At 37.4% G+C, this 20,966-nt stretch overlaps 1 protein-coding gene across 2 annotated transcripts in view; it reads left to right on the top strand.

Moving 5' to 3' along the window:
- The window catches only part of dntt (deoxynucleotidyltransferase, terminal), a 57,550-nt gene extending 41,925 nt beyond the window's left edge, over positions 1–15,625 (top strand). For both annotated transcript variants that reach the window (XM_077581555.1, XM_077581554.1), the window contains one exon: positions 15,334–15,625. In XM_077581555.1, the coding sequence (XP_077437681.1) occupies positions 15,334–15,420 (87 nt within the window). In that variant the 3' untranslated portion in view covers positions 15,421–15,625. The remainder of the gene's footprint in view (positions 1–15,333) is intronic.
- Positions 15,626–20,966: the final 5,341 nt, after the last annotated feature.

The following is a 20,966-nucleotide window of genomic DNA, read 5'->3' as shown; positions in this document are numbered from 1 at the left end:
TGATGTTTGCTGCAGTAATGCACAATTTCAAGATTGACTCGCTATGACATTTACTTTAATGTATGTGTGTTCTGATTTTTTTAGAGGCTGGCCTTTGACAGTCAATGCTAGTATGTTCGTTCCAAAATTAGTTCTGCCTGTCTTTACTGTTAAGACACCAGTTGCATGTAATAGTTGCATGGAACATAACAAGTGTTTTTTAATTCCTTGGACAGTTTGTTGACACATTCCTTATTCATATGTGCAAATGTATGGTAAGCACTTCTATGTCCTCCCTCCCCTTGAGGAGTACAGGCTTGTTCACCTTAACCAGCCAACCAGTGACACTTATAACAGGAGAACAAAAATATGGACTTTTCATTTCAAGACACAGCCACTGCATGCATTGTTGCACATAGAGGTCACAGAAACAATTAAGGCACTTTAATGGGGATTATTGGAGAATGTGAAAGAGGAAAACTGTATAAATGGATTGGCGGAAAGTCATTTGTAAGAATAGAGAAAAGCACAACCAGTAAAACTGCTACTAGATAATTACTTTTTGCAAATCTGAGATAATCCACATGCAGTGTTTGTGTCATGCACATTGGTGGAAATCACTCAAACATGCTTGAGCCTTTCACAACTTCTGATTTGAAAAGACTGGTTGGATGCCCCCTTTACAGCCCCTCGGCAAACCTTTTCCAACATTGAACACATCCCAGCTGTTGAATAGGAAGGTCTATTGGTTTCTTTAAAAGTTAGGAAAATATTTAATGTTGTAGCTCCATTTCTACATGCTGCGTCCTGATTGTCAAGCTGTGATTGTTGCTAAGCGACAAGATTCAGGCTTTGCTAGACTCTCATTTTAGTAGCACTCAAGCATTTGGCAATACCCGACCTTCATTGACCGCAGGCTTAGCGGACAGGTCCCTAAATTATGGCGTCCAATGTGTTTAACATCTAAAACTTGCTTGTCGGATTGGCAACATATTTTAGGTCAGTTGCCATCAAACATATTTTTTTCATCAATTGTTTTTGAACAGCTATTGTATGACGATAAGATGGGCAATTATGTGTGTGGAATTGGGTGACTTCATGTACACTTTCAGGATGATGACTATGTGTGACCATTATTTCATGCCTTCGCTATTACCAATCCAACCTCCTCTCGACCAAACTCTTATCCATCCACAAACAAGCGAAATTATAGTTTGTATTGAGGCAGTAAAATATAATTAAATAGCTGGCTATTATACCAAGAACCTGCATTTTTCTCGTCTGAAGATACTAGATAGAATGAAAGGTGCGCATATAATGAGAGAGGTGAAGCAGCATTGCAGGATGAGTCTGAATCAAGTTGATCTCTCATAATAGAAGCAAAATGTGATCCATTATTGATGAAGTGAAAGGCAGAAGGTTTCAGGACTGTCTGCTGCCGGACCATGTTTGCCTTGTCGTATAGCATTAATTGACACTGAGCTGGCGGTGGCACAGTCACGCATCCACTCGGGGCTCCTGTTTCAGTTTGGCCCATGCATGATTTATTTAGAGAAACACTCGAATGAACAATCACCGGGCTGGTTCAGGCTGATCTTGCGGTCACTGTGCAGCCTTTGTGTGATTTGACTCTACATTACCAGGAAAGTGAGCAGACAGTATGTCTTGCTAAGAGGAGTGCTGACCTCACTCATGTTGTGACCTCAGACTTTATATTGTGACCTTACAGCTCAAGTTGTGAATGAATATGACAAAAAGTATTCCTGGAAGAAATGCACCCACTTGCTTGTGCACTTTCTCACTCAAAACTGTGCTTTTTCTATGTGCGACAAGGCACTGCTGTCTGCCAATTCCTTTCTCTCGAGCTGTGGGAATGTTGACATAAACATGCTCATCCTGGCAGTTAGTTATCTTGTATTGTATGTTTTCATAACCTGACTTTTTTTCTGTATCTGCACTGTAGAAAATGACTAAAAGCGTTCTATCCTATTTTATCCACTCTTTCTGTACCGCACTTTGTTAAAGTTGTAGTTGATTTGTGGTCTATAAACACATTCTACTTGAGCATTTCAAAAATCTGTGCAGACTATGTATACACGGACCTGCTTGCACGATAAAACTGCAAATGAATCATTAAATCACATTTAAATGCCTTGATCACTTTGCCCACACTTGGATCACTGGACCATTTACAAGTAGTAAATTCAGTAATTTACTGAAACTTGATGCCATTCTAGCAGACAACGAGTTTATCAAGAGTTTGATGCTCTCTTTCTCTTTCCAGAAAAAAAAAAAAGAGAGTTTGATGCTCTCATTGTTATTGCTATACACTCCCTTAGCAACCAGAATTTAACATGCAGTCCCATTTCAACACAATTACCTCCAGAGCCCAATTTTGAGGTATTGATGGGGAAACGGAGCATAAATTGTAAAGTTTGATAAATATCTGCTGCTCCCATTTTTGTTTCTAGTTTTGTATTTGCCAAAATAATTCCGCTGGTTAATTTTAATGCTCGTCGCCATGTTTATGGCGTATGCGACGTCACAACGCTGACAGGCTGTCACACGCCTATTAGTTACTATTAAGTGATATGTCACGTTGCTTCCTTATGGATGTCGATTCGGATATGCATTTATTTATTTTTGGAGATGGGAAGTAACAAAGTACAAATACTTTGTTACTGTACTTGAGTAGTTTTTTCCATCGCTTTGTACTTTCCTGAGTATTTAGTTTTTAGACTACTTTTTACTTTTATCCGTTACATTTTAACACGAGCACCTGTGCTTTTTACTCGATACATTTTCAAAACAAGGTTGTTACTTTTGGTTTTGCATGAAAACCATTCAAATACTTGGAAGAAAAAGCAACCGTCAATGTCTCCTGACTAAGCCAATCATATGAAGCGTTACACATTCATGCTTGTGATTGGCTCTACGCAATCACATGATGTTTTGCTCCATTAGTTAATATATTTCAAATTGACATAGGAGGAAACATTTGATAAAAATAATTATTGCTTCTACTCATCGAGTACATTTCAGAGCCTGTTTTTGTTTTACTTTTACTTGAGTATTTAATTTGAGTGAGTACTTTTACCAAAGTTGTACAGTATTGTACTTTTACTCAACTAAAGAATCTCAGTACTTCCCATCTCTGTTTATGTAAACGGAAAGTAACCTGACCTGATAGACAGGCTTCCGCCTTGCTTACACCTTTTTCTGTCTCACCTCGCTCATCAGCAAACAGGCGTCGCCAGTCACAGATTGATGGATCTTCCATGAGAGTTGCAAGAATAACTCAGATTTACCCAAAAAAAATACACTTTTGGATGCATTTTTTTCTTGATAAACTATATTTTTTCCTCCTTCTGATCATCACAGTTACATACACTTTAAATGTATTCACATTCATTCTTATGACGCAAAAGTGTTTCACAGCTGTCATTTCATCAAAATGGCCCGCAAAGTTAAACAGATAGGAAGGCTGGCAGAAATCAGATCAACAAATATATAAAATAAATTCCTCCAAAATACAATCAGAATGCTTTTGAGACAAGTTTATGTATTCATGAATTGGAACTAGCAGCGGATCTGAGGTCTGTCATTCTATACCTGCATGTTGTATTCGACAAAACAACAAATGTATACCTCCCTTATCCAAGTGTTTCCGTAAAGTTAATCATTTGAAATGAATCAGTCTTTTACTGACGTCCTCGCCACATCATAGTGATTATTTCAAATTAGATGTTTTCTCTTTGCTCATTTTAAAATGAGTCTCCTCCAAGTTACTGCTCCTAACTATTGTGATGAGATGGGAAAGAGGCTGAGCAAATTCGCTACAAAAATTCGCTCCCACAAAAAAGCTTCTTCCCAAGGGACTCTTAAACAAATGATTTTTTTGTATGTGGGTGAGAATGTGTACGTGCGTGTGTGTGTGTATTCATTAGTCCACCTAAAACCTATTAAAAAAATCCCATACCGTTCACCTAAACCAAACACTTCCAGCCAGAGTCGTTAGGCCGTCAAGAGACCCGAGGAAGGACCAAAGAAAAGAAAGGAAAGTGAAATCCAGCACCGACCAGACACCACCCACCAGGCCACCAGGCTATGAGAGGGACTTTAACATTTTGTTGAAATGATCTCAGACTGAAATAACAATTTTCTCTTGTAAATTTTTTTTAATAAAATAATCTTAATATAGTAGATGAAGAGGATTTGCTGAACTTGCTCCTATCAGAGCATCCAGAGATTAAGAAGTGCGGAACGACCTTGCTTAACTACTCATATCAGTTGGCGTAAGAGTTTTCTCGCTTCCAACTCACAGCCTGAATTCTTAACCTCCATATAAAGAATACCCATAATGGTCTTGAAAGCGCCTGCTCCCTGCTCAACAAACCAGTTAATTATTCATGAGTCTTGGTGCAAGAGAGAAAGTTAATTTTCTGCTATCATTAGAGGGGTGTTCTGTGTGGCTCAAAATGGAGGAGGAGACAATATACTGTACAACTGCAAGCTCAGTTGTCAACCTTTTAAACACTTGAGTTGTTTGCTGTCGAAACAACAGCTTACCTGTCAATAATGATTAATTAACACATTTAAGGCAATATAATCAACATTTGCACACGTTTGTTGTACAGTACACAACTTTAATAACCTGGCAACATCGTCGGTAAGGATCTACTTTTTAGTAATAGCAACGCAAGTGATGATGATGATGATGATGATGAAGGTGATGATGATGATGATGACGAGGAGAAATTGGCTGATAAATTTCAGTAAACAGAACGAGAGAAGCAAGTCTTGCTATCGCTATAGTAAAATCCACAACCTGTTCGTGAGACGCCACCTCCATGTTCCAGTACTTCCGAGTCCGCCGAGGCTGGAAAACAGGTGCAGTGACCGAAGATAGGGACAGCTAGGGAACATTTGCAATAGAAAGCTGAAGAAATGCTCAAATCTAGTTCTAAGCAGTGAGTTCATAAATAGACATTCCTGTCCTCGCTATGACCTCTTTCTTTTTAAAAGCTTCTGGTCCAATGCTTCAAACCTTTTACCACAATGCCAGCTCAAAAAACACTTGACATAAACATTATAACCAATATTAAATTACAGTAGACATTTTTTTTTTTAAATCAAAATCAAGGTATAGGTTTTATTGCTAAAATGTATATCAAATATTATTGTATATCACTGTAACTCTATGCACAATTGGAACACACTGCGCCTAAAAATGGAAAATATATTTTAAAAATCTCAACTTGATTACCTAAAAATTTAAAATTGTACCGTTTTTTTTTTTTTTTTTTAAACAACTACAGTATTTCTAGATGGTTAAATGAAAATGTGTTGAACTTAAAGCGGAAGTCAGCCCCCCCCCCCCCCCCTAAAAACAAACAAACAAACAAAAATATGTTCTATGCAGCCAGACTTGTCTAAATGTGGTATTCTGGTTAATAATGCCTTAGTGGAATATGAGTTTTGATCAATATCGGAAGGCGGCCATTTTGCCACTTGCTGTCGAGTGAAAATGACATCATAGTTGCCCAGGTCTCAGTAACCAATCACAGCTCAGCTTCAGAAAACAAGTGAGCTGTGATTGATTGTTGCCTGAGCCCTGAGCAACTGTGATGTCATCTTCTGTCGACAGCAAATGGCAAAATGGCTGCTCCATAAAATGGGGAAAAAAATGACTGGATTTTTCTTGAAAACTCATATTCCACAAATGTAGTGTTAATCAGAATGACAATGTTTAGACTAGTGACGTTACGTATAACATATTATTGTCAAGTAATGTTTAAGGTTGACTTCCCTTTTAAAAGTTAAATACAACGACACTTACAAGTATTGCATTAAAAAGAAAAAAATGAACATTTAATTCAGTGATTCTTTCACATACCACCAGAAGACGGGTGTCAAACTCAAGGCTCGGGGCCAGATTTGGCTCCCGCTACACTTTAAGTGGTCCTCTAAAGCAATTAAAGTGGGCTTCATGTTTCTTACTAAGTAGGTTTGTTCTTTTCATTAAATGTTCTTTGTTTTTATATACAGATATTATTTTATCTATTTTATAGATAACATTTTCTGAGGCCTAAAATTTGGTGCTTTAACAATCACATTTCAAACATCACATTTCAAAACAGAATAGTTTTTGGGGGAAGCATATATACTGTAGCAATAAATGCTCATTCATTTCAGGAATCATAAAATGCTAATACAGACGCTCCCCTACTTACGAACATTCGAGTTACGAACAACGGTACATACGAACATTTCTGCGCATACAGTATGTCGAAAAATGTTCGGAAAGAGATGCTGTAAGTTAGATTCTGTATTGCGCGTAGTGCTTCTTTCCGCCGCTAATACCGACGATTGGCGCTGTGAGAGCTCATTGGAGGCTGAGCAACGTGGTGAGGAGGAGGAGGAGGAAGAAACGCCGGTCCCCATGAAGCAGGAAATAACTTTTGAAGCCGATTCCAGCGACGACAAAGAATCTCTCATGATATAAAATCCTCCTCTTCCTCCTCCTCCATCATCTCCTTAAGCATCGAGTACATCTTCCAAAAGTAAGTTAAACTTCATTTTATTTATCTTATTACGTACATGTACATACTGTGTGTGTGTCTTTCGCTCTCTCTCTCTAACATACGTAGTACAGTACAGTACTGTACGTATTCTCTCCATTTTATTAAAAGTTTTTTTCAGTACAAACCAATGCAGGTTACTTGTACAAGCCTTAAACATACTTATATAAACCTTCAATATACGTATATAGGCTTTAAACATAAATTATAATACAAAATATAGCACTGAAGCAACTTACGAACAAATTCACCTTACGAACGATCTTCCGGAACGTAACTCGTTCGTAAGGTGTGGAGCGTCTGTAATGCATCACAAACTTCCAATGTTTCCTTCCAGTATTCATGGGTCTGAAAACATCAGGCTTTTTTCACTTCTTTCATCGTTATAAATGGCCATTACATTGGGGCATCCAAACCCACTAAACAATTTTCATTTGCAAACGTTTGCTCCTCGCAGGCGCAGAGAGCAATAACATTTGCATATTTTGAGTTGGGTCGCGATGTTTCTGATGAGGAATTCATTATTTACTGGACCTCTGCCTGCTTTACAGCCTGATTAGCAAGCCGGGAAAGGTTGGATAATGACATCAACACTAAATCCAATATGGATGTTTTATAAGCAGCCATGTTTTATGACTCTTCTCCTAATTGCTGGTGTGATTAGTGAGGTGCATGTGCCCTTCTGGTTTGCGTCTCTGGTGTTTGACCCGAGGTCCTGCCGAGTGGAAGATGAGAAGAGCGTATGTGTGGCTGAATGTTGTTGAAGGAGGACACGTGCCTTATCGACAACCCATTTTCTCTTCCTCTGACAGCCTTTTTTTTCTGCTGCCATCCAGACAAATTAACTTTTTAAGTAATCACAGTTTTTTTTACCCATCAATATTAACAGTTGTGCAATAAACGACAAAATATTATCTGATTTAAGTTGCAATCATGCATATAATGCAAACATTTTTATCAAACTTCTATGAATCTTAAATGACCTTAGATTCAGTTAAATTGAGGATTTTAAGGTGTTAAAATTGGAATTTTCATGAAATATTTTATGCAGAAGTAATGATATGTTGAGTGTTGTCATGTACCAAACTAAAAATATTGTTAACATGTTGTTCTGTGCCAGTAAAAATGATTATATTATTTTCTTTATAAAGGCAGGATATTGGCTATTACGCTTGCACTGATATCATTATATTGTGCAAGTGGCCATATTGTAGTGTAGTCGGTATACAGTCTATCCATCCATCCAGAACCGCTTAATTTATGTAAATCATACAGAATCTTCTCTTGTCACAATGCCATAATTTACTGCATAACTAGATTACCACAAAGTAGCACACAGAACACCACCAAGCTTAATAAAATCATACAGTACAGTACAGTATATTTGAGTTTTTTTAATCATCAGTTTGTTTGTTAGCAGGTTATTTGATAGTTCATGGACAAATAGCCTGGAGGTGTCTTGTGAGATTCTGGGGGTTGGAAGGTTCTGTTGATTTTTGAAATGGAGAGCTACTTCTTGTGTACTGATTAATGGAAATAATAATACACTGGTGGAAGAAAAAAAAACACACGCTCAAATAGTTTGTGGGAAATCATCTCTTCGTTGGTGCTATTGTGGCTCCTTATCTTACTAATGAGCATTTATTTTATTTTTAAGAAAAAGTTTACTACTATTTACAGATTTATATATTTTTTTTTAATGAAAAAAATAATATCAATCCTCTAACCCTAAATACTTGGAGATTATAGAATTTCCGCACCAAAACATTATTGTACGTTCAGTTAAGTGTATGATATCTATGATTATGGCTTTGGCTGTAATGCAACATAATTTTTAGGGGAGATTTGGCATTTGGACACACATAGATCGCACTTTGCATGACACACTTGTGGTTAGTAACTTCGCCACAAGTAACTTAGTAACAAGAGCAACTACATTCTATTTAATTTATGAATTAATCTTTTTTTTTTTGTTGTTGCCTGAGATGAAATTCTCTTCATGAAAGACATGTCCAAAGGAAAGAGGCACTTTAATACCATGATCAATAGCACCATCCTTTCTAGAAAACATCAGGTGCCCTAATTTTTCAAGTATGCATAAAAAAATCAATACAATGCATTCATTTGTGTTTTGGATCAAGGTTGCACAATTTTCTCACTGCAACCAAACCAATTCATTCGTCTGAAACCATTGGCTACAATTAATTAGGCCTTACGTGTTAGTTCAAAAAGTCCATGCCAGGCACACATGTTCACAGTAGTACGCTCAACCTTTAACGATGTTTAATGAGCCCCAGTACAGTTTCCCGTCATTGTAATTTAGCTCCACTGCATGAAAGTACTGAGATTCCTAACTTGAAGCACAGAGACACACCTGAACCACAAAAGACTAAAAGTCTTTCCATATTAGTCGAAAAGCGTCTTGATAGAGCTGCGACGGCAAACGATTAACACATTTTCGTCTGTAGACATTGTCAGGTCATTGGAGGATGTTACACTTCTAAGGCTCAGTTTGGCCTGAAACTGTCTCCTGGAAGACATGTATTAGTGTTTAAAAAGATGCACCTTTTAACAGCACGCAGACATTGTAAAATGTATTCCGTGGAATTCAGGTCACTTTTTGATTTCATATTTCACCATACATCCTGCATGCAGTTTGTCCCAAATTGTCGAAAGTAATTGGTCTGCTTTGTCACGGGCCTCATTTGTGCCCTGGCATAGAAAGTCCAGAATCACAGTTGAGGTTGCCATACCAACACGCGGTAGAAAAATGTGTCAGTCTCAGTAAACATGAATCAATTGTGTATTGTATTTTCAGTTTTGACCAGACGTGTCAAATCCAGGTCCTGCACTGTAAAATGTAAATGTATATCTTAAAACAAAAAGTGACCTTAACTCATTGTAGCTTCCTCCAGTGGAACTCACACTTGTTTATGGCTGGTGCGAATGCAGTGGCTATCCACCACCAGTGTGCGAAAACGTGAGTATTTTGAAAGTGCTACAGAAAAGCTCTTCATTAATCTGACGTGTTCTTATTGTTTCCAAGTACCATTTAATTGATAACTCACAAGTTTAAGTTGACCAAATTGACGTTTTATAGTGAGCCTAGCTAACAAATTTGAGTTACCGTCACTCAGAAAATTTTATTTCCAATCGCTACTGCCACCTGTGGACGAAAAATGAAACTGAGCAAAAAAAAGAATAATGTCAAGCCCCTGGCTATGAGTTTCCGTACGAGTGCAATTTCGGAATGCATCCTTAGGATCGATAATTAATGAGCATAGTCCATACCTAATTGATAGGGGTGTGCCAAAAAATAGATTCTCATTTAGTATGATTCAGAATCAATTATAAATGTTCCAAAATCGATTTTATTTAAATTATTTTATATTGTCTTGCCTTTGTGTGTGCCTTTATTTGGAGCGCTGTTCATGTTGTACCCGGTTTGGCCACTGAGAGGCAGTGTGGTTCCACACGGTCTAATACACTGTTAAGTTGTAGCCACATTAGAGAGTAGAAGGAAAAAGTCACGATCAAGTTATTCCAATAAAAGTTTTTTGTTTTTCAGCATGAAGCCGTTCTTTTGAGTGATAAAAGTGGCGCAAGTAGCGCGCTAATTAGCATTAGCGAGTCAGACTGGAGTACATCATTACAATTCCTTGCACATCTATAGATCGAAGCAAAAATCATTGTCAATCAAATCATTTTGAATCAAAAATCGCCCTTAATCGAAAATTGATTCCAAATCGAATCGCAGGCCCAAAATCGGAATCGACATTTGTTGACATTCAAAGATTCCCACCCCTACTAATTGATACTCATGAAAGTATCAATGTCTGAAAGTTGTGCTGATGAACTTTCCAATTTTTCCCTTGGTCTTTTTTTCTGTCCTACTTTGATGTGTCTGCGGTCTGTCCGGGCTTGGGCAGGCAGCCATGTCCATCTGCCCCATCCATCAAGCTATGGGCCGGGTGGCACACAGAGGATGACGGCTAACAGAGAGGAGGCAGATGTTTTGCAGGGACTCGTATGTGTTCACACCCACGAGGGACGTCATTATAGGGAGGACAGAGAAACATGTAGCTGATTAGCAGCTTATTAAGTCAAGGACACTGACTCATGGTAAAACACAGTGCTTTCATTTTGGTCAGGAATGTTGATGGGTTGCTAATGGTTGTTGCTAATGCAGCAGCAAGGACTACATATGCACTCCAATACACACGTATTGGAATAGTGAGGCCAGTTCCGTTATTTTTGCTGTAGACTGCTAACATTTGAGCTTGACATGTCACACATACTGTTTCCTTAATTAGGCGAACATACTTTCTAACTGCCATTACCCCTACTAAGGGGTACGATGTTACAGTTTTCCCGGATTTCCACAAAAACACATTTTTCAATGTTATCAACTTTTTTTTCTGACACAAAGCATTAGGCAGGTGGTGGTGTGAAAATTGGTGCTGGTAACAATCAGAGCTGACCTTGACTGAGGTCTTTGCTTGGCTGAGTATCATTCTAGTAACTCTACATCACCTCTCAGTCAGATATTTTAAAATGAACAGCTGCTCTGTGTTTTGAACTCCCTCTTTGACGCACCAGCAGGAATAAACAACATTTTTGCATTATCAAGGGCAATCTTCCTGCGAATGGCCAAAGTCCAATGTACATAAGACACACTTGTTGTGCTAAGTAAATAAATAAGAACCTCACAAAGGTATGTGAGGTTTTTGGGAATCGAGGAAAGTGAACAGCGCACCAAAGAAAGGACCTGAGTCCTGATCCGCGATAATGGCTGAATTTGTAATGTTGGAAATCTCATCTCTGTTTTCCCCTATAGCAGGATGCCCTCAATTGTCCTGGCTTCCCTCTGAACAATTGGCCCTGCCATGTATTGTAGTGGAAGTGGATTTACTGCAAATCACATCAGCCGTGTCAAGTACTTTTTCATGTTTTCTCCCACTCCTCCATACAGCTTCAGCCTGTTATCACCTACGAGTTCAGTATTGTATCGTGTGCCGCACCATAAATTACAATGATATGTCTGCATGTTATTTGATTTGAGTTGTTAGAGCAATAAATGGGCTTGAGGTTATGAGCAAAGCAAAAACTAAAGGCTGTGTGCTCCACTTAATGTGTCTCAATATGATTTCACTGTAATATAAATGATCCATTCCACAAGTTTTTTTTCTCTCCTCAAAACAACCAACCAAACATTATTCCTCTAAATATTATGTGTGCATGAGGAATAGAGATAAGCATATAAACAGTAAATTGTTATCAAGTGACAGAGTAAACTGAAGAGGCGGCCCTTCTAGAATAATGAATTTATACTACAGCTAAGGTCTTATTTTTCTCATTATGGCCACACCTTTTACAGCTGCCCAAAAAAAAAATAAAACGAAAAAAAGAATCATATAAGTCTCTCAGGACGAGAAACGTAGAAAGTCAGATCACTATGAAAGAAGGATCACCCTTTGAATTTGTGTGATACATTTTTCATCAATGCAATCACACCTTCAGACATCACACACAATCTTACAAAGCACGGAAAGATCCTGTCGGAATGTCTGATCTTGATTATGGGCAAAAATGTAAGCGGGAAACATATTTAATATAACAGTTGTCACACTTTGGGTCATATTGCGTGTTCAAACTTTTTATTATTATTATTATTATTATTATTATTATTTAGGAACAGAAACGTCTCTGACTTGATTAGGGATGAAATATGTAAATTAATGTAAGACACAAACAAGCTACATAGTTTTCTCAATTTATATTGTATTTTATGTTTAAACTTTTTTTGTGCAACAGCACAGTAATAAGTTTAATCTAGAATAACAATGTACTGTATTTCTTTAAACCGCTTTAGATTCAGTAAAAGGCATGGCAAGACTTGACACCTTTAATTATGTAGCACATTTTATACACAAGGGAACTCAATATGCTTTACATAATTAAAAGTACATGTAAAAACAAAGCACAGAAAAAAAGCCAAATAAAATGACTAAAAGACTATACTGTGCAAGAAAAATAGTTTTTTTTTTAAAGTATTTTGAAATGTGATTTAGAAAACCTCAATCACTTAAAAGCATTAACACTTCTGCTGGCTTCACTTCTGTTGATAGCTTACTCCATTTATTTGCTAAATGCTGCTTCACCATGTTTGCTTTGAAAGCTGGATTTTTTTTCTTCCATTAGCATGTTCCATTTTCATGTGTTCAGGACCCACATTATTGTGTAATTTTCAATTTATACCATTTGGCTTCACTATTTTACATTTGATACTGTATGCACATTAAATAATCAAAGGTGGGCGCATCAATGAATTTTGAACGTCCATCATTTGCCATTCGTCAACTGTTGGGCTACCCTTCCACCATCGTCAATTCGTCAGTATTTCAAGCCGTACCGCATTGTAATCGTCAATCCGTCATTCGTCATCAAAATGGGTGCCCGTCAATGCTTCCGTCATTCGTCAGCAAAATGGGCATTCCATCATTGAAGTATTGACGATTACATGATGGACAAAAACCCACTTCTGGAAATGTGTCGTTCGTCAATTTTTTCGTCAAGTTCCCATCATCAAGTTAATCATCAACAAACGGGGCATCCGTCATTGATGGGTTGACAATCCTTCAATTAATATTGATGGAATGCCCACCTCTGCAAATAATTTATGTTCAATTCTTGTATTTAAGGGTTGAATCTGAAATTAACGTCAATGAGGTCTTTTATTCTTGCCAAATACTTTGCGGCAAACAAAACACTGCACTAAGTTGGGTCTGGCTCAAATTTGTAGTTGCAGGGCATTGTATAACATCGCGAGTTGCTTTATGCCCACTTTAAATGCCTTGTTGGCAGATGTGCATCTTAGTAATCACGCATTGTAAAGTTTACGCTAATTTATACATTTTATTTTGTAACTCATATATCCACAGTCTTGTTCTTCATACTTTCAACCTTAGCTGAGGGTGGATCAATATCGACCAGTAAATTAAGAGCTTTGTCTTTTAGGGCCCCCTGCAAAAGATATGTCTGTTGGTTTTGCCTTCCATTTTCTGTTGGTTGGGAATAAATTTAGAGGTGGTACAACTTCAACCCAGAGGCTACAAGGTACCCTTTACTCGGATTTGGAGGTGCTGATTCTCATCCCCAGAGCTTCACACTCATCTGTGAACCATTCCAGCAAATGTGGGACCTCTTGATGAAACTATCAGTGCCACGTAATTGGCAAATTTCAGAAACTTGATCCTCAGGCCACCAAAATCCATGAAGGCAGCAGACAGAATCAGTGACAAAGGGTGATTGGTGGAACCCAACGTCCATGAGGAAGGGGTTCAATTTGAATGATTTAAATAAAAGTATCAATGACTATGTAATAGGAAACGCAGCTTTTTTTTAAAACTTGTATAACCCTTATGCCCTTCTCAAATGCATTAATTACCCTATGGACAACTTTCTGGCACATACATAATGTTTCTGCTTTACAAAACAAAAAAACAAAAACATTAAAACAACTTCATACATTGTCGAATCATTCAAACAATCTTTTGAGGGATTTATTATTATTATTATTATTATTATTATTATTATTATTATCTTTGTAGGTGGAATTCTGTCCCTGTCTTGCTTGATGTACAATTTGACTTGCTCAACAGTCGGGGGTCTCCGTTGTTGTGTTTTGCTTATCTTAATGCCCCACATATTTTCAATGGGAGACAGGTCTGGACTGCTGGCAGACTATTCTCGGACTTCCCTGAATATATTAAATACTCACATCTCCCTGCCTCATGGCCAACCTGTCCTTTGCATTATCTTTAACAAGCGAGTACGGTGGACTTTCATTTCTCTCTTGGCTGACAACTTGTTGTTCCCATTTACTGTATGTCTGCCTCCAGCTGACAGCTTTGCTTCCCGTTCTTTTGGCTTTTCCTCCCATCCTTTTTGCACATGTCAGGTCCAGTTTAGCACTTGAAGGCAGGATGTGTCAAAATCACAGCTCATTCTCTCTCCAGGCGGTCCCGCTCCCAAGGTGAGTCAGAGCTCATCAGCGCTCTTATGGAGACATAACCCCTTATCACATGGCATGGTAGACAGCCAGCTGTTAATAACCTAGTCGTGTTTTGTCAGGGAAAATGCTCATCTCATCTGCAGTAGCACAAGTACTTACGGCAAAGTGTGGGGAGAAGGAAAAGACGATGCAAGGTGCAAATGAGGTAAATGGTCTAAGTGACAAGCTGGAACTATGACACAACAGCCACAAAAAAAAAAATATATATATATATATATATATATATGATAGCCGATGTCCCGTCTCTCTCCCATGACGTCATGCCAAAACCGGCCCACTGGCTGGTTCTTTCCAGCCAACAGGATAGCTATGAAAGTGAAAAATGATGGCAGTGACCCTGCAGCTATACGACGTGTTAGGTGAGCTACAATTTCCAACTGTGAGCCCATGAATGTGGATCAAGCCGAGTCCTGAATCCTTGTAATTAAGAGGAGCCTGTGTGGGGCAGAGCAGTAAAGTTTGTTGTTGTTATTTTGGCATGGTTATGGTAATGGGTTGTAAGCATGAACCAGTTTAATTAAGTAATTTTAGTATTAAATACCGCCAACAATGAAACGGGCACTGAGAAAAAAATAAACATAAGTAATGAAGGAAACACAAAGATTACGTGCCCTTCTTCGTCTCTGTGTGTCTGGTTTCACAAATTTCTGTGCGTTTCTGCCCAAGCCACTGACTTTGTAATTTGTGTCTCCTTGGTAGAGAGAGTTCCTGACAGCAAGGAGCGAAGAGGACATATTTGCTCATCTGGGTCTTGAGTACATTGAGCCTCGGCAGAGAAATGCGTAGGCATCCATTCCCTCTTGGATCTGTGACACTCGACATCTCCGTTTGTCCCATCCTCTTTCAAGTCTCACTTTTGATTTCTGTACAGTTGTTTATTGATAATCCCTTTTCTTGTTTGTTTGTTTTTGGATTAAATGCTTGTCCGGGATTCATAATGTTGCTCATTTGCTGTTATCAGCAAGTGAATAAACATTCCCCTTCATGCACAGTTTGCTTTTTTCTCAAGTGTTGGAATGACATATGCAATACAAAGGCGATTGCGTGCCTTCGAGGGAGACCGAAGGAAGCACAGAGGGAAGCAGAAAGAGAAAGCGAAGTCAGGGGGGACAGGAAACAATGAAAAAGAGGGGTGAGGGCTTGTCGAGAAAAATGTTGCAATCACTCTCTCGGCAGGAAAGTGCTCAGCGTGAAGCAGGAGAAGGTCTTGTGGGAATTGAGTGGCGGGTAATGAGCTTCAGATAAAGAGCCTTCGGTGTCGCCATTTAGCCTCCATTTCAGTCCGCGTCCACTGCAGATCATTTTGCTGCCATTCCATTATCCAAAGACTTGCGCCGCTCTTTAGCCAATGAAACGTCTCAATCGCAATCATCTCCAATGGTCATCCAGAACGAATGTAGATGCGAGGTAGTGGAACTGATTAACCACATTGATGGATCTTTGAAAAGCAAGAGTGGTTTCTGTTTGTATTACACAAATCATTCCTTTAATTTCCCTCTGGTTTAAAGAACCATCTATCTATCTATCTATCTATCTATCTATCTATCTATCTATCTATCTATCTATCTATCTATCACATACTTTTGTGTTGTCATTTCATAAAATACATTTTGATTAATCACTCAAATGTCTTAATTGGAATATTTATCTATTTAATGTTGGGTGTGTGTTCGCTTCAGTTTAATATTAATGGCAAAGAGGTAGAGCAACACTACAGTCATGTATTTTCTAGGGGCTCTCAAAAGAAATACCGGCGCATTTAGTGACATTATGAAAAGCCGACGTACAGTATATTTTAAAATAAATTCCACAGAGTCCCAGAGTAACTTTGCAAGAAACAACAATTGTTGCAATGTTACAATAAATGAAAAAATGCAAATAGCCAACGACATGAACTTATGTGCTCATATAAGTGCTGCGAATGCCTTGTGGCCAATGCTAGCTGGCTAATATGGCTAACAGCATACAACATGATTCGAGCACAGAACATGTACTTCAAATTACGTAAGTATGCCATTATTATTATTAATATTATTATTTATGATCTCTAGGTACCGGTAAACGTCTGTAAAATGTGTTGTTGTTTTTTTTTAAAAACTGAAAAACCTTTTTATCAAAACTTTTAAAACACGAGGGAACAATTGATTATTATTATTCTTATTTTCTTTACAAATACTTATTATTCACAGTAAATTGCGGTCACTTTTCCGTCCAGATGTGTGACACGCACACACACACACACACACACATGCGCACGCACGCATGCACACAGATTTCATGTTATTTAACATTTGACATCTGAGTTTATTTTTGTAAATTAAATGATATTTTTAAAATACAAAAAAAAAACTGTAAAATAAAAAGTAAAACTCTGTTATATTACAGTGTTTTTTTTTTTTTTGCAGTTAGTTTCTCATCCGAACAGGTTTCATCAGTTCAAAGACGAGCTAGGACAGCAGTCAGTTGAGAGGATGTTGTAGGATCCAGATCCAAGTATTTCTTTTCAAAGGTAGAGCCATGCCCCAACCAGGAATGTTTTTGTTTTTTTTTACTCTTTTTTGGCAGGGTTTTTGTTTCAGACCACTAATGTAAAACTCCAAATTACAACCTTCATTGGTATGATCAGTTCCACTTGGTGTTTTAACGATGTTTTCTGTTTATTTGCAGTACGAATAGTTTAGAAGTAACAATTACTGTCCAAATGTCAATTCATCCATCCCTTTTTTTCCAATTGTAAAACCACATACCAATTGTTTATTCATGACTTTCAGCCAATCATGTGTCTATTTTCTATGCAAATTATTGCCTTTGGTTTTTCAAAGTGTGACATGCGCAACCCTTTCCCCCCTCATTTTTGATGTCTGTGGTCTGAGATTTAAGATGACTGGCGTGTGACAACATGATAAATTGCATGCAGTCATTTGCTGATTTGCCTACAAAACAATCATGTATTTTGCCATTCAGTCAGATTTACATTTCTAAATGTGCCAATCATATTAAATTTTCAGTGCTCACAAGACCCCTAAAGCTTGACATTATGGCACAGGAGGACTGTATTTTAAACTCTCTGTCTTTATCCTGCAATATTTCACTCTCCCGCCTGACCTTTTGATAAGCATGCACACTTTGTTACGTGGCAGTGTAAAGTGACATATGGTCGTCCTGCAGCTCTGTCTATTTGTCACTGCAGATATTACGTGATTGACCGAGGGAGAGGATGATATGTTGACAGTTTGCATTGATGGAAAGTGCTCAAAGATTAATGGGCTGCTCTTTGAGAAGGACACATGCACTCCGGGGAACATGCATCAAACGGCAGGCCTCTCCAGAACAAAACTGAAGATTCTATAAAATAAAATTTAAAAAAAGTGTTGCTTGCCATACAAAGTTATGTTACAAAAGGTCACATGAAATATGAGGCCAACACAGAATGATAGCAAAAATAATCAACACTGAACCTATTTTGAGTGCCTCAATACAAGTGGAGGCCTGGATGCTCGAATGGCACTCAAGTCAATTGCACACATTTACTTTATTTTTAATTTTTAATAATTTCAAGCTGTCCTGAAAAAATATACATACAGTAAATATCATGTCTTAAAACATACACTGTTATCCTAAACACTTACAAAGTCATAAACTAAATGAATTGTCAACAACCATCTTAAAGCAAACTAAAATTGCATCCATGAAGGATGTATCATCAATTTAGCGGATGGATGATCAATCGCAATTTGCTTCTCAGAGTTGCACTAATAATAAAATGCAATCTAATTGCTACATCACAAGTAGGGTGCTATGATTAAATTTTGAGGTGATTGAATAGTGTCTTTTCTAAATGTAAAACCATAAATAAAAATGATTTGCTTTGCATGACAGTGTCTGTGTATGGATGTGGTGAGTAGTGTGGGGACAAAATATTGATATTGTGATGTATCGTATATCATTTTCTGTTATGATATAGCATTGATACACCAGCATCAAATATTGATGATGTATGCAAATGTATAGTCTCCCTATACGTATGTACAGTCACCGCTATAGAGAACAATAGTAGTAGTTATTGTCTTGCCGGGAAAAAAAAATCATGGATATCAAGTTATGTCACAGATGGTTTTCTTAATGGTGTACGATATTCAAATCAATACAAAATGTATTATAGACTAACTGTAAGGCAATGATGATTTTCTTCACATTCATAAAATATTCTTGGCCAGTCTAAATATAGCTTTAAAGCTACGTTAGCAACACTGGTTCTACCAGCATTAAAATTAAGCGATTAAATTATGAGCGGAACCAAAACTTTCTTTAAAGCCATTTAATCTCACATTCCTTGAGTTTGACACACATCTAATCATCAGCAACAAACCCCTGATAAATTCTGAGTGGAACTCCTCAAACAAAGTTTCTTTTGTTTTCGACAAGAAGACAGTGATTTATTGGCTGCTTCTGTTGGGGCTTCAGTGCATATGTTGGGGCCACTCAAAGCCAACAGGGAAGGTGACAGAATAAGGACACTGTGCATCCTTGCCTCTCAAGGCCCGTCACAAAGTCGGTTCAGCCGGAGTGAAGCGAGAGCAATGTGCTGTGACCAGCTCCAAGACAGCACAACAAAGTGATTGCAAGACAGTTGAGAAAAGATGCCCGTAAGCTACTACTTTTGTAGAATGATGGGTAGTCAGACCCTAAAATAGATTTTTTTTTTTTTTTGAAAATTATCATTAACCTATACTAGTATTATATTTAAGGAAACACTTTGATCCTTTAATTTTTTTTAGCAGTATATAAATGTCCTTTCACACTACTTGAATGCGCAACTGCATGAAAGGCACAGCTGAATAAATGCTAGCTCAACTGAGCCTTTTTTTTTCTTTTTTTTGAAACTCACTAAATAAAAGAGTTGTTTTAATAACTTATATTTAGACTAGCCAACGATTGCATGAACAATTAATGAAAAAAAATATATATATATGTGTGTATATGTATATATATATGTATATATATTTAAAAAAAAAACATTTATTAAATTTTTTTAATTTATTTGTTTTGTTTTGTTTTAAAAAAAAAGGAGAGCAATGATGATGTCAAATCGAATGAACAATACTGAGCTCTCCTGAAAAAAAAAAAAAAAAAACAATTAGTGAAAATCTGGCGAATGAAAGTACCGTGAGACCATCTAGCGACTTCAGAATCAGAAATGCAAGACGCAGCAGAGCAAAGAAATGAATGTTGAAGTAATGAAATCCGGATTTTGATTCTTAAACTCTGGTTGGATTTCTTTTGTTGGTTCCCAAAGTAAACACTTCCAATGAAAATAATGTCTTGTCATCATAGTGTTGAAAACAGTTTTTAGCGTAACAGTTATAGTATGAACACAATCTCTCATACACATCAGGAGGTAAAGTGGTTTTCTTTCAGTCTGTCAGTAACAAATTTGAGAAAAAAGGTGACATGGAACTGATGTGTTCTGAAACATTCTTCTATAATAGAATGTTCACTCCTATAGTCAGCTTGAAGCGAAAAATGAATGGATTTAATTCTCTAAAACCAAGTTAATAGGACATCAAGACATATAACATTTCATCATGGTGAATGACATTGTGTTCTGAATGTGGATGCTGAACAAAGACTCATCACAATCCAATGACTCTTGAATTGGTAAGAAAGCATCTGGTTTAAAGCAAGGCAAGGCTGTTTGAATCAATTTGTCTAGAGAAAAAAAACCCCCGCATGAACAGGGAATGGCAGCGAGCAGAACAAGGTTTGCGAAAATTGCGCGGACTGGAACGAAAGTGAATGAGAAAGGCTTGCAAGCAGTTGTGTGGACATTCAAGCAGGCATGAGAAAACCCTGGAGCATAAGGAGACAGCAATTACAATCATGAAGTAGTAATACGGGCAATAACTTTGAAAGTGTCACTGTATATATATATACAATATGTTTCACAGAAAATTCAGAAGATTGATTCAATTTCAAAATTGTGCCAACCACTAGTTAGGCGTAAAACAGACTAGTGGTCTATGCAAATACAGGAAAAATAATCAAAGAAGCAATTTGCTGTGTGTGCTAGCTAACTAACTCATTTACTGCCACAAATTCATAAAAAAAAAAAAGATTATTAAAAATTAGGGGCGACAGGCGATTAACATTTTTTTATTGTAATTAATCGCATGACTTCACTAGTTAACTCACGATTAATCACACATTTTATATCTGTTCTAAATGTACAATAAAACAAATTCTAGGTATTCATACTCTCGTTAACAAAAGTGGGGAAAAAAAGTAAAACTAATAGAAATAGTTCAAATGAATTTTTGACGTCTATAGCCGTC

This window comes from Vanacampus margaritifer, chromosome 12 (assembly GCF_051991255.1).
Source record: "Vanacampus margaritifer isolate UIUO_Vmar chromosome 12, RoL_Vmar_1.0, whole genome shotgun sequence".
In the NCBI taxonomy this organism is placed as follows: domain Eukaryota; kingdom Metazoa; phylum Chordata; class Actinopteri; order Syngnathiformes; family Syngnathidae; genus Vanacampus; species Vanacampus margaritifer.
This window is presented reverse-complemented; position numbering and strand designations above follow the sequence as displayed.